Below are 15,378 nucleotides of genomic sequence, written 5' to 3' on the forward strand. Positions count from 1 at the left end.
TCAGGGACTCATGTGCCTAATTATCTAAACTGCAAATGCAAAATGCTCTTGCTATTGTATGAACCCAATGAAATGGACATCTTAGTTAAGGCCAGGCTAAAACATCTCTTCCATATCTATATATCATATTTTTATAAATGTTTAAGATGTATTATAGGTAACTGCATTTTTTCCAATCAAGTTATAAACCTTGTATACGGAGATTCATAAAGAAAATGCTCCAAACCTGTAGATATAGTATCACTAGAGGGCACTGTTTATATATATATAAAACACAGTGTGCACAAACATTGTAAACGTACAAGATATAAAACAGTTAACGAGCTATTAGAAGTAAGGACACTATAAGCATGACTTTATGGCTATTTAGAATGGATATTCTATGCAGAGCTTCAATACCATCAGTATTATTTCTAACATAAACTGAAACTGATTGATATGCTATGAGCGTGAGGCTTTTTAAACCTTGGAAACAACAGGGAGTTAAATTTTATGCTCTTCTACCTAAATGCTTTGCTGACTTAACAGAATGAATAAACACTCTCACAAACTGGTCTTCTCTCTCCCTGGCTTATGGCTTCTCTGGAGATGCCTGAGAGAAACAGCAGTTATGGAAATCTAAAGCAACCAATACTAATACTGGAAACAAAGGAGCACAGTGACAAAAATCTCACAGATCACTTCCTGGCCTTCGACAAAGGCAAGTATAAAGTACTAGTGTGACGGATGGATAAAATACCCAGCCAGAGAAGATCATATTCAATATTAATTGTCCAACTGTCTTAGAACATCTGCTTTTTTTCACCTTCTGGCGGCCTGATCCTGCCACACCTAGTTCTCTAAATATAACCATGGCGAACCAGCGTCTGGTGAAGTATGCTTTCAACCTTGTTTGCTTTCTTTTTCTAATTAAGTTCTTTTATGTGGCTAGTCCATGACTTTGAACTGAGTCCTGAAGGAACCTACCAAGACAGTATAGACTGCAATTGACTCTCACACGGAAGAACTTAAGGACATGGTTTTTGCTTCTTGTTGGGATCAATTCTGGTGTAGAGTCAGCCTGGTCCTTACCATTGGGAAGCTGAGTTTTTGTGTGATCTCTTTGTAGTCTTCATTCCTCTCTTTCACTTGAGACTGTCCAGCAGTTAAGTGACTGCAGATGAAGCAAAAGCTGGTACTGTAGAACTGGAAGCGGATGCCAACTGCCCCTTTATTTCCAGCTTTCCCTCCCATCCCTGTCTTTACTGTGTCTATTGCCACGTCCCTGGATTTAAAAAAAAAATAGAGGGGAGGGGAAGGGAAGGAAATGTTAGTTCAACTTCAGTTAAAAGCGGAAAGGAAAACGTTGTCTTAGTAAGAACAATGACTTTCCCTCCATTTACTGAAGAATGTAAAGGGAAGAGAGTGTGGTGGTGTCCAATGAATCTGTTAGTAAGCTTTTTGTTCTGATATTACTCTCGACTTACATCCATGTCCTGTTGTTTCAGACCACCAGTTAGACATTAATGAAGAAATACAATAATAGCTTTTAAGTAACTTTTCTCTTACCATCCCTCTTGTGAGACAGCATACTCTGCATGACCACCTGCCTGGATCTTTCGTAAGATTTACCTTTAACATTTGCTTTTATTGCTAGCTTTAAAATGGTGACAGTAATTAATGTTTACATTCCAGTACTGACAAGAATCTATATGGCACAGTCATCAATTCAAGCAGCATTACTAAGGGTCTACTCCATTTGAGATTTTGCAGAAACAACAAAATCCAGAATTGCCTGCAAAAATGATTTAAAAAAAACTTAATAAAAATAACATGCTGGATCCCCAGTGGGAGCCAGCAGTCCTCTCTGCCATGGACCAGCCTACTAGCCTGCCTGGGGTGTCAGGGGGAAGGCACCAGCTGGTAGGGCAGCACAAAGGGCAGCAGATGAGATGGTGGTTGCCCCCTCATCCCTCCCCTCAACAGAGCCTCTCCCCGAATCAGTGCCAAGGGGCAGGGCCGCACAAAGGGCAGCCAGCAGATAAGATGGCAGCTGAACCCACACCCCTCTTCCCCTGCCAGGACCTCTCCACCAATCAGTGCTGAGGGGCTTGACTGACAGAGTAAATCCAGAAAATATTGGTGAAATTTGCTCTTTATGCCATGACCAATAAAAAATGTTTAGTCTCAACACAATTTAAGTAGGTCCCTAAGCATTAGCATGCCTTGAAATAAAGGTTTTTGGTGGATACAAAGTTCATGCATCAATGAAAGTATCTAGCTAGCTAGCTGGGTGCAATAAAATTGTAGATGGTTTCACAAAAAAAATACATGTTGTATGTGAGAAAATATGGTATCTTCTCCCCCAAAAACAGCTGCTGGGAATTGGAGAGCACATTATATGCAAGTAACATGGTAAGAGAAGATTTTGCTGCTTACGGTGTAAAACCACAAGTAAAATCTCCAGCGATTCAGATGGAGCAGAACAATGAGTAGGACCTACTCCCTAGCTGCTCCTACTCAGTTAATAGCTACAAGGAATTATCTTTTTTTTCATTCTGCCTTTCAAAAATAAGGCACACATTATATTCCAGGGCATTGTCTTTTCTCACATACAGTACTCATACCTTGTCTACTGAACTGACTTCTGTTTTGATGACATAACCAGCTTGTTGCATCCATATTGTTAACTATATGGTATTTCAACTGGTCCATTGGTGTACCATTGTTTTACATTAATCTTCAAAGGGGCAACCTACTGGGCAAAATAACCACCTACTAGCCGGATAATTACACCCAGAAACACAGTATCCTCTGAGAATATTCTACCACTATCTGGTCAGATAAGTAAATGGTGAGGTCACAGGTCATGTGGTCATTCTTCACTCTAAAAAGAATCCCTTTGATACCACCGATCTATTGCATTATTGACTTGTATCCATCTAATATTCCATTTTTAGCTAAGGTCATGGGAAAGGATGTTAAGACAAACCTCAGTGTATTTTGATGCCTCAGATTTCCCTGACCTGCTTATTGCTTCAATATAGCTCAGTTATATATATAATATATTGTTAGTCCTCTCCTCTCTAACTCAAGTCCTAATCTTTTTCATCTCTTTAGCAAAGAAGCCTTTTTATACTCTGGACCTGTTTAAACTGCAAAAGCACGTGGCTAAATTTGGCTGTGCTCACATATCCTGTAGCAGCACATTAGCATTAAATAATGAAATCAGCCACCAGAATCAAAACCCTTCCTTCCTTTCCTGATTTTCAAAAGGCCACTGCTCTATAGCGGAGTGCTAACAGGTTGACAGCTGCAAATGAGCCAGTTTGCTGACTAATTCTGCTTTTGATGCCTATTTAATCACACACTTCCTCCTGGATTACTTCAATTTCTAGGTCATGGAACCCATAATCCAGGTGGCAAGTCAAATAGTAAAAGACATATTCTTCTCTGAACTATTTCTCACTAACAGAGAGTATAACTGGAGGAAAAAAACAAGAACGTACTTTCTTCCATTTTGAAAAAAGATTACTGAGAAGATTGCAGCAAGGAAACATTTGTGTCATCTGCCTGCCTACAGAATTTAGTATGACATGAACTGATCTTTTAGGTGGATATCAAGGTAGTGGCAGAGAAAAGGTAAGCATCCCAGCAACCTTTGACGGCTGGACTTAGGTACCTAGGCTAGGTCAGTCCCTTCATGCAAAAAGAAGAGGCAGGGGTGCCCATAAACAGCCAATGCCTGGTGATTAGAGCAGTCACAGGTGACCTGCGAGATCCAGTATCAACTCACTCCTTTCGCTGATTTGGAGAAGGATTTGAACCCAGATCTGCTACCACTTAGGAGTGTGCCCTAAACCCTGGGCAGCAGAGCTATTTATGGGCAGGTCTCTCTCAGTGTCCCCTGTTGAAACTATTCCTCTTTGTATCAAATAATGAAATATTGACTGGAGCAAGGAATGGGACCCAGGTTTCCCAGGCAAATGCACAAACTACCAGGCTTTAAAACAATTCATGCTGGCCACACACCATAATTACTCATTTGTGAAGGTGTCACACTTTTGTACCTGATAAAAGGAACATGATAAGGTCGCACAAAGATGAAGAGACAAACACCAACAAGCTGTGCTGACGTCAGCTGGATGTACCGGTGAGTCCTAGAAATTGCTTTCTGAAGCTGCTCCCCCCACATCTTCTTATTAGTTGTACTAGAACAAAAACAATTACTGAATGGGCTAGACAGAATCTATTACATAGAATAATGATAGTAAAAAATACTCTAAAGTCGCTTTCTTTACAATGTTTCTTCTCTCTATTCTTACACCATGAGGCAACAAGATGAAAGCCAGAACAGACTTCCCGAGTAGGAGGTGAGAGAGAACCAATGGATAAGCTTCTGCCACTCTCAGTTGATGGTGAGGTTGCTGCATGTACAAAGACTTTTCTCTCCAGACACCCTTATTTTTCTTGCCCTCAAGGTCAGTTGATACATGTAGATGAATAGCTAGCTCACCAACCATGTTAAATGCAACTGTAGCTTTCTCTCTCCTAAAAAAGACATCTCACTGGTATGCCAGAAGAATCATTAAGTGAAACACCACCTTCCTGAGGTCATTTTTGTTCCTTTCCCCTTGAGCCCTCCTTCAGATTTAAACAGGCCTATCATTGACCAAAGCCAACCTACATATACTGACAAGCAAAGTTCAATCCCTGCCTTTACCCTAACAATACTGCTCATGAATACACACATATGTACATACATACTTAATCACTGAAAGAGAGAGAGGGGAGAGAGAGATGAGCTCCCATTATAAAATTCCACACTAACATTTTAATTAAATGTACAAACTACAAGAATTTAGCATTCCAATATGAGAGAGGGATATCAAGAGCAGTGTTAAAATAGTGCCCTGCACAGGAGTCCAGTTCTGTTATTCCAGATATTGTCCTAAAAGGCTTAGAAACACAGAAATACATGCTATACATATATGTACACATATACATACACACACACACATATATACACACACACGTTATATATAGAAAACAGAGAGAGAGAGCGCGTGTGCGTACGCATTTTAGCAGTGATCACTTCAATTGTTAATGCTGAACACATCTGCATGCATAATGCCTATATACAAAGGTCTCAGAAGGAAGTAAACAGCAGAAGACATAAAGCATCACTCTGCTTTTACCTACCTGGCATTTACAATATTCCCTGCACTTAGTTCCACCATCTCTTCAAATCCCACAGCAAATATATCAGGAGGGCAGGACTCGTCATCTGTGGGGAGCGAAGCAAAAATCATAGAAGATATGTTACTTTATTCCATTGTGTCATCTAATTGCGTGCTTTCCATTTCTAATTAATATCAAGAAAATCCTATAGTTCATCTTCTGTATCCCCCGCCAAACCATGTGTATTTATAGCCCTTTTATTCTATCCTAACAAGGAAGCCCCTGCAGTTCCTTTATCCTTATTTTGCTTCTTTCCCTTCAGTGGGTCTTCCTTCTTGGGGAAGGGCCTCTGAACAGAACACTATGCCCTCAGGGTGGTCTCAGCAATGCTAAGCCAAAGGAGACAGTCGTCCCTGATCTATCAGAAGGTAACAATTGTGCATGAATCCAAAGAGTTAATAATGGCTCACCATACTCAAGAAAATCTTACACATTGTAGGATAATACCCTTAGGTCTTTATCCAGCTGTTCCTATTGTACAGAGCAGTATGCTCCTTCCTCCTCCCAATCCTCTGGTAAACTTTTCCAGTACTTTCAGAAAATCTTGGGAGATTCTTTGCTAACTTCTTCTGCCCTCTCAAGAACTTGCATCAAGGCTCTCCATATTGCCACCATCAATTTGTGAAAGAAAGAACATATGGATGAACCCTTACCATTATGCTCTATGTCCCATAATGTTCTCTAAGTACATGAGCTGAAGGGGGAAGCAGCAGTGCTAAACAACGTACCATATTTACTCAAATCCAAGATGAATCGTCTCCCTTCCTCCCATTTAACACAGTGGGACACACACACACACACACACACACACACACACACACACACCCTTGTCTTGGATTCGAGTACAAGTGGGGAAGCAGGCAGCTGCTGCAGCTCTGACTCTAGCCCTGACCCAAGGCTGGAATCGGAGCTCCAGCTGCAACCTATGCTACTGGCTGCCTCTGCCCTCTCACTGCCTCCCCACCCACACCTGCTTGCCCTCTTGCTATAGCCCCGCTCCAGCCTAGAGCACAGACCACATGGTTCCTCCAGCCTCAGCTCTGGCACCTGGTTGGAGCTGCTGCTGATGCAACAGCTGCTGCATGGCTGGGCTGAGGCCGGACCAGACAGATACTCTGGAGGTAAGGGGGGGAAGGCAAAAGGGAGGCATAGGCGGTGAGGAGGTGGCAGGGGGCTGAAGTGCTAGAGGGGTAGACATAGGGAAAAGGCACCAGAGAGAAGGTGGGGAGGGGGCAGGAGAGTGCAGACATGGCGGGGGGGGTGTCACTTGCCAGGGTGTGCAGGTGTGGGGGGGAGGGGGAAGGCCACTTAATTCCTCCACCACCTGCCTGCCGATCCCCTACCCCCTGCCAATGCTTGCCCCACTGCAGTAGTTAGGGGACAAATTTAAGACAACCCTTCAATAATTGGATTCTATACCCAGAACATTATAACAAGTTTATAAATTTTCCATGTCTAGAATCTAATTATGGGGTGGTCATCCTAAATTTAGTGTTCTCTTGGATTCAGGTAAATACAATAATATCACTTCTCTTATCACCCAAATTCTGATACAACTCAAAAAGTCAAACAGTTATTTCTCATATGGTAGCACAGGGTGCATGCACCTGACCACCAGGTTCATCCTGTTTAAAAGGTTTTCATCCATCACTTAGCTACAGAGACCAAAACACTCAGGCTGCTTATTTTATAGCCACAGAGATGTCTATGACCTCCTATGTCGGGGCAACAGATGAAGGCAAGATAAGGACAAGTGGGGGGCAGATTCAGCTCCCTTAAAATTCAGAGAAAATTCCTTATCAGATGAGGTAACAATTTTGAAAGGTGTGGCTGGCCCAACTTGGAGTCTAAAGGGATGGACAGATACTACAATCAAAGCATTTCAAACATGTGAAATATTTCAAGGGCCTTTAAAACACACTAAAAATGGCTGAAACATTGCAAAACAGAACCCCTGGAAATGAAATACTATTTCAGAGTGGTTCACCTTTGGTTTCATCAGCACAAGGACAATGCCAGGCAGGGAGAGGGAGTGGGTGGACAGCCTGCCTGCTGTCCAGTCGCTGTTCCTGCTTTAGTGAAGCCAGGTCCCCACTGGCAGCCCATCACACCCAGAGTCAAGCTTACCTCTTCCTCTCCTAGACACCAGAGGACTCCAGAGACCTCCAGCCCATCCCCTCTACCTCTTCTTTCTTCCTCTCAAACAAGTCCCCTCTATCTCTTCATGTGGCTGAGAGGAGAAAAGAAGAGGTAGAGGGGAGCGGAGCTGGAGTGTCAAACTTCTGGCAGCTGGAGTGGGGAGCACCCTCCCACCCCTCCACTCGCCTATCCCCTCTCCTCCACCTCCCATCCCTGAGGTGAGGGGGAAGGCAAAGGAGAGCGGGGAGGGAGAGAGGGGAGCAAAGAGCAGAGCCACAGGTCACTGCAGTCTGTTCTAGCTTCCTATGCACCTCAGCCAGGCAACATTTCAGCCAGAGTTGTACGGGTGTCCCCTGGCTGAAAAGGTTCTTTTATGAAACGTTTCCAGGCGTGTTTCACTTGGAAATGTTTCAGTGGATACATCTGTCTGCCTCCTAAGCTACCTGGCAGTTCCTTTAAGACATCAGCAAATAATACCTATTTAAACACACAAGCACTGCCACTCCAAGTCTTACCCTGAAATTCGGAAACTCCAGAGAGCTTGGGAGAATCCAGCAACCAGTCTGTTAACTCACTGGTACCCAGGATGTTGCTTCTAAACTGCTTGCCTCCATTCACATTCCAGGTCCCCATGGCAACACGAATCCGCTTGAAGTTTGTAAATTCAAACTGACGCTCTGACATGGCCTTCAAAATACTGGGGGTCACTGATGGAGAGAAGTGGCAAAAAAAAAAAAAAAAAGGATTTGCTGCAATGGAATAAAAGGGACTGCAGACCACAGCCACATGCAGAGTCACTGTGAAATAATGGAAATCACCCTAGTGGCACCAATGCAATACCTAAAGAGTAACTCCAGTGGAAACAAGCATAATTGCATGGTAACTGGAGTTGACACCATTGATTGCTCTTCTGATAACTGTTCAGTCACTGAAACTACTGTTTACACATGGAGGTAAACAGAGGGGGAAGGGAGATCAGGCCTTTAGCAGTTACAACTTCGAAAGCAAGAATATGTACACAAAGTCCTTTAACATTTCCCAACACTTCCCTTAATAAATAATAGTATATTAATAATAGTGTCAGATTTTTCTTCCTCAGGATTTTCAGTTTGATCCATAGTGATGGACACAAATCCAGGGCCAAATCCAAATCTCGTGTGTTCTTTTTTTCAGTGCAGCTACACACCAGTTTAGCACCAACATTGCTCTATTCCAGTTGGGACCCCTCTTAAGATCCCAGCATGTTGTTTATTCCTACGGATCTCCATTTCAGCCTGACTTTACCCTGCTTTTCTTGGTGAGTGCAGGTAATTATTAATGTAATTTGCACATCCAACATAATTTGCAGGAGTTGCAATTTGCAGCTGCAATCAAATACTTGGAAATACAGGCAACCCCCACCTAGCGCTCTTGTTTCCTGAAAAAAAAAAGCGTTAAGTGAAACCAAAAGTTTTTGATGACCCACAACGGTGACTGCCAGTGTTTTTAATAACCCAAAATGGAGACCACGAGCATTATAACAAAACTTGCCGAGCACTAGGTAGTATCAATTTAAAATGAGCGATATAGCGAAACAGCACTAAGGAGGGGTTGCCTATGTATATACATGCCTCAGCAAATCACAAACCAAAAGTGGAGGTCATTTTTTTTTTTTTTTTTTTTAACATTGACCTCTGAAGAATTGCCTAAATTCACAGAACTAACCAGGGCCACAGCTGAGAATTTTCTTCTCCCATCGACTCCTTTAAGAGAAAATAACAATTTCCTTCAGCTCAGCCCTTCAATAAATGAACAAACATTCTAAGCAGGCTGATGCAATATTTTGGGGAAATAAAGCCAGTGGAATGAAAACACACTGACATATGCTATGCTGACTTTAAAGCACTGCTTCTAAACACGAACACATTGGTGCAACCATCAGTTATTTCTTGGTTTTTTCAACGAATGAGACTGGGTACTGCATCTAGAATATTTGGTAACAAGCAGAACAGTAAGATAACAGATTTACATCTGACCTACCCAGCAATGCAGTGTTGTCCATAAGCATCTTTCCTTTGTCTGCATACTCCTCACTGAAAAAATCACCCATGAGCAGTAATTTGATGGCTTCCTGTTTCACACCGTCAAAGAAATTTGACTGAATGGTACGTGACACTGAACGGGCTCCATCCTTCAGTTTTCCTACCTGTATGGAGAAAAGGTATCAGCACAAATGACACCTTGAATAACAGCCTATAGGCTTCTGTCACTTACACATGAACAAACAGATCTTAAATTCTCCTTTACCTTGTGTTTTCCCTCCAGGGCACGACTGCCTGTGAAAACTCTACTCAGATTGTGACCGTTGACAGTCCACATTGCTTTGTAGGACTCCACAAAGCGCTCCACTATAGGCTTTGAGTTCAACCCTAGGCTCTCTAGCTGCATGTGAAGAACCTGAATTGGACACAGGAAGAAGAGACCTGAAAAAATACTTTCCATATTTCCTCTTCTTTCCCCATTTAGGAATTTCACCTGGCCATTGTTCTAAAATTCAACCAGTGAAAATATCTTAATGCTGGCAAGACAGAACTACATCACCCAGAACCCCCCACTTGCTTTTTCCTGCAGGATATAAACTAGGTGGTAGAAGACTGTATTTAGAAAAGGCCTTTGATAAACTTACCTCAAGTGCAATGAAGGACTGCACACTATTAGTACGATCCAGACAATCCAGGCAATTCGATCGGAAGGTACCTGTTTGCAGACTTTGGTAACCAAACAAAGAATAAAGAGATGTATGGCAGGTTATTAGGAGTCCCCATGTCAAACAAATACTGACAAGCTTTCTTATTTGCCAAGTTAGCAGGTCGACAAAAATTGCATCTGACCTACACGTAAATGAGGCCAGGTTCTCTAACACTATGCCTGCATTTTTCCACCCACACTTTGCATATGTGAGTACTTGCCAACATGATTTATCTCATTTAGATGTCTGAGGAGCTGACTGTAGCTGCAAAACCACACCAGCAATTACTTATGCTAGAAATTTTCCAGGTTCAAAAAATGGAGGCCTGGCTAAGGCCAGCAGCCAAAATTTGGCTCACAAATTGTACATGACCTCAAAACAGATTTCAAGGAGCCCTGTTAAATTCCCTATAATAATATATTCTATAAAAATACAAGAGCATATACAATGGGACCATTAGACCATGCATTCAATTTTGATTCCAACTGTGACCACCATTTCATGCTTTAAAAAAATATATGAAAAAGGCTACAAAACACCAGCAGAATAAATAGAGGAGGGAAATAGGGGTTAATTCTTCCTGAGTCCCAGCAATTAGCTTACACCCTTATACGCAACATTTGATTACACTTATTGTATTTTGCATACTCAGAAATGTTGTCAGTAATCATGAAAAGAACCCAATACAGAAGATTAATTAAACAATGACATTTTTACTTCTGTCAATTTCTATCAAAATAGTTTCTTGCTCCTAAAATTGTGGTGGATTATTTATTAGAAGGCTAAATTCAATAGCTCACTCCCAGATCTGACTATATACCGAAGGCACTTCTTTTTTTGCAAACTCTCTTCACATAATCAACAAATTAATATTTTTAGTCTCATTTGCAACAAATGCTTTCACATCTAGGTGGATCTTTCCTATCATGATAGCTAAATAGGTTCTATAAAAGGTAAAACAATTCAATGGACAGGAAATGAATGCCCTAATAGAAGCAAATCAAACCTGAAATGAATATGGTGCTAAGTCATCTAATGAAAATGATTGTGAAGAAGAGAACACTGCCTATGCATAGATTGTGAGAATCAAAATTCTAAGAAATCGCTTTAAAGGTGGGAAAAAAACCGAGATCTTAAGTTATCAAATGGTCTACGTAGTCTGGATATAGAAAAATTGGCATAGAAAGGCAACATATCGGTACAAAGGGAAGTCGCATGAAAATCTTGAATCAACACCTTTTAAAATGTAAATAGCAGAGGAAAGTTAAAGCAGCTGCCAAACAAGGGGATAAATGCAGTTCAGCATGTGACACGATCTGTGCCTCCAAAGGGACTGAGGGGCAGGAACACTCACCGTGGACTTACATTCTTGCTCTTGGTGAAGATGCCAAACTCATCCCAGTGCAACTTTAGCTGAGGCCCCAACAAATTTTCCAGCTTCTCTATTTTTCCACCTTTTGCAAACTGATGATAGTCAAAATTGATCATGGGTGTGTCTGCTGCATGGGAAGAAGCCCACAGCAATTTCTATTTGGAAAAGGAGACGAGGAAAGCAAAGTTATGGCTGACACAACACCTGAATCCACTGCACTGGTAGTAAAGTTAGAGAAACCTAGAAGGAAGTACACAATTTCACTCTTCTTTTTAAAATGTCAACTTCCTGTCCTTTCCTTTCTCAGAGTAAATTGGACTGTTAGAACCAAATTGCTATAGTGGAACCTCTGTGGCTACAAAATAAAGGTGGGGGCCTGCTGGCATGTATAGATCAATGGCAAGGCGCATAAATGCTCATTTATAGCTCCCCTGCAGGAGTCAGACCATAGTGCGTGCAGAGAGCTGATGTGTAATTACTGGAGTTCCATGCTGGCCAGCCCCAGAACTCAACAGAGCTTTGACTGGGTCTAACCACGCAGCCAACATGAAACGAGATGCAAGACTGGGGCCATAAATTCACCAGAATAAAACCAGTCCACACTTCTATGTTACAGCTATCCCTATTACACATAGAAACGTGTAGCCCTGACAAGTTCAAATTTGAGAGAGGAAAAAATTGTGAAATTGTATCCTAAAACACACCATAAAGTGATGTTGGCAGTGAATAAAGCAAATGAGAGAACAGGCATGAAATGCCCTTCATTAATCTGATTACCTCAGATTTTACTAAAATAATTCCAATGTATAACACACATTATTCAGAACTAAAGGGCAAAGCAGTGAACTAGAGAGTTACTGTTTTAACTGTCAAACACTTGGTCTACCTCTATCTCCTAGTATGAGGAATAAGAGAGTGCTTTTTGCATTTGGCTCATGCCACTTAGGAAGGGGTTTTGGCTAAACTGAAAGAAGCCACTCAGATATCAGAATGCAAGTGGCTACATGGAGGCTGTGCCATTAAGACTAATATCAGTATGACCAGTATAACTTCTCCACATGGACAAAGCCAAAGCTGTTTTAGCTCAGTTAGGGATGTGTTTCACTGTATTGTTATCAGACTCAAACACTTACTTTCTGCTTTTCTATCCACACTGCAGGGTACATTTATAGCTGTATCAGGGACAAAATCTGCCCACTACCGCAGTGCACATCAATGTCAAAACTACTGAAACCTAGACAGCCGTCATGCTTTCATTATACACATAATTACAGTTAGTTATAGTGGTTATGTAAGGCTTGCAAGATGAACAGCTTTACTGGGAACAATACTTATTTCCATCTTCCTGTTCCAGGTAACAGTGGAAGTTCAGAAGCACATTACTAAATTAATAACAAAAAAACCCTCCTTCATACACTAACAGTGTTGGTGACTGACCTACTTGGTCAAAATGAACCAGCACTGACACCAGCAACTGTAATGAACATATTTTAAATCAATTTAAAGAAAACTTCAAGACTGCAGCAAGAGATCGAAGAAATTAACACAGGAAATTAAATTGAAGGGAGATGAAAAGAAGTAAACTTAAGAAAGAGGAGGAATAAGGGAAGAGTTCCACAATTTACATCTTTCTTAACTGTTAGCCTATTTTTAACTTGAGCATTTTGAAATGCATCAAGTTAAAAACTATTCATACAAAAAGCAGTACAATGAAAATGATCCAAGATGTCGCTGTTCTGGATAAATATAATTTTAGATGGATAATACCAATTTCTAATGTCGTTAATCTAGTTCCGTTTACCTTCACAAAAATCACTTACAGTTTTATGAGAGGCATAAAGCTTAATAACAAAAATCCCAAAACAGCTCTTTATTGAAAATAAATGAACAAACACACCAATGTTTATGTGATAGGTCCCTGAATTCTGATTTAGTTGCGATTCCCTGTTCTAAGATAATAAAAAAACTGACTACATTGAAAGGAATTCCCAGAGAGAGAGATTCCATACGAAAAATAAAATCTATTATTTCTGTGCCCAGGATAATAACAATGGTGAAAAGATCTCTGAGAATGTTGATATTTTAAGTAAACTACCTTGAATAATCAGTGCCAAAATTCATAAGGGACATCTGCTTTATATTCCTGTACTTAATACTTGACACTTGTGAGACAGTGTAATGTGATATAATTATAACTTTGTTCAGCTTTTATCCACAGGTTTCAAAGCACTTTATAAAAGGGAATGAACATCATTATTCAGGAATGAACATTATTATTTCAGTTTTACAGGCAATGGAACTAAAGGATTGAAGTGACTTGTCCTATGTCACACAGAAATTCAGTGGCTGAGCTGAACATAAGCCAGGATGCCCAACTCCATTTCTGCGTGCCTTTTGTCTTGAACCACAAACTTGGGTTAGGACCAGCTACATTCCTACCAGGGGAGATTGTCACTTTGCCCCTTCTACTACCTGTTCAGTCCCTCCGCCACCAGGGGAGGAGAAAGGAGGGATTGGTTACCAAAAAGAATACAACTTCCCTAGTCTGTCTCTAGCTCACTCTTTCCCCACACTGGCTCAGGACTGACAGAAGTAAACCAATGTGGGTTTTTTTTATACCCAACCAAACAGAAGCCTTTCACCTTGTCTAATTTTACATGATAAATATTTCAAAAGCTGAGCCATCAGGACTTTCACATCATTCTGACCTCTTGCTTGCTTGGTCAAAGCCTCTGTAGCATGACAACTAAAATGCATTAAACTTTACTAAGCATAAAAATATATATATTCAAAAGCATCCAAATGACTTTGGAATTAGAGTTCTTTTTTCCAAGTGACAGGCACTTATGAGCAAATTTCCCGTTGACTTTCAGTGGGCACATCTACATGTGCAATTAATGGGCACAAATAATCTCTGGATCTTATTGCTCCAGAGTTTTTTGCTCCTGGGTGTGCTGTTTGAACATACTCCTGGGAGCAAAAAACTCCAGACCATATTGCTCTGGAGTTTATTTGTGCACAGCACGTGGAGCCTGGTTGGAGTAACCTGGGCTGGCAGAGAAGCCAGGGAGTCAGCCTGCCAGCCTGGACTGCCCTGACCAGGCTTCACATGCTGCAGAGGGACAGGCCGGGACACAAGGGTGCTTCAGTGCAGCAGGGCTAGCCAGCAAGCAGCCCCCATGTGGAAGCACCTTCCTGCCCCAGCCAGCGCCCCCCACAGCACATGGAGCCCCATTAGAGAAGTCAGCCCAAGGTCCCCTTTCCGGCTCCACATGCTGTGGAGGGGACAGCTGGGGCACAAGGGTACTTCAGCATGAGGGCTGCCTGCTTGGCTAGCCCCACACTTAAGCACCCTTGTGCCCCAGCCAGGCCTATCTACATGTGTGCTGCGGAGCATGAAACAATGCCCCACTGGGTAGTAGTTGTGTTTAGCTGGACTACCCTGCGGTGGCGTTTATTAGTCTACTGTGACCTAATAGGGTCGCACATAATTAGTCAACTAAGACTAATTTTAGGTTTTTAAAAATTAAAAAGTCAACTGAGACTTAGGCCACATCTGGTCTAACAAACCAGTGGGGGCCAACATTTTTGGCAGGTGTGCCACAAATAAAGCCCCGTGACCTCCCCAAGTGCTAATCTGGGCCTTTCCCCCTGCCTGATCTGCCGCTCTGCTCTCTGCCTGTTCCTAGTTCCATTTTTAAAGATAGGCATATTATATTTACTCTTTTCCTGCAGTCCAGGACTTTACTTATCTTTGATAACTAATTGAGGACAACAGACAATGGCTCTGCAATTACCTCAACCAATTCTTTGGAGTACTGTACAATGAATCGCATTCAGCCTTGCTGGTTTGAAAATATTTTTAAGTAATATCTACCATCCTGATATTTTATTCATGAAATGTTACACAAATAGGGAA

At 41.6% G+C, this 15,378-nt stretch overlaps 1 protein-coding gene across 5 annotated transcripts in view; it reads right to left on the reverse strand.

Moving 5' to 3' along the window:
* The window catches only part of SYNJ2 (synaptojanin 2), a 104,220-nt gene that overhangs the window by 26,180 nt on the left and 62,662 nt on the right, over window positions 1–15,378 (reverse strand). For all 5 annotated transcript variants that reach the window (XM_025202648.1, XM_025202650.1, XM_014519342.2 and 2 more), the window contains exons 8-15: window positions 11,442–11,614; window positions 10,025–10,106; window positions 9,646–9,795; window positions 9,379–9,544; window positions 7,875–8,066; window positions 5,182–5,266; window positions 4,050–4,190; window positions 1,072–1,264 (exon numbers count right to left, since the gene is read on the reverse strand). In XM_025202648.1, the coding sequence (XP_025058433.1) occupies window positions 1,072–1,264; window positions 4,050–4,190; window positions 5,182–5,266; window positions 7,875–8,066; window positions 9,379–9,544; window positions 9,646–9,795; window positions 10,025–10,106; window positions 11,442–11,614 (1,182 nt within the window). The remainder of the gene's footprint in view (window positions 1–1,071; window positions 1,265–4,049; window positions 4,191–5,181; window positions 5,267–7,874; window positions 8,067–9,378; window positions 9,545–9,645; window positions 9,796–10,024; window positions 10,107–11,441; window positions 11,615–15,378) is intronic.

Source organism: Alligator sinensis, unplaced genomic scaffold (genome assembly GCF_000455745.1).
Source record: "Alligator sinensis unplaced genomic scaffold, ASM45574v1 scaffold331_1, whole genome shotgun sequence".
Taxonomy (NCBI): Eukaryota; Metazoa; Chordata; order Crocodylia; family Alligatoridae; genus Alligator; species Alligator sinensis.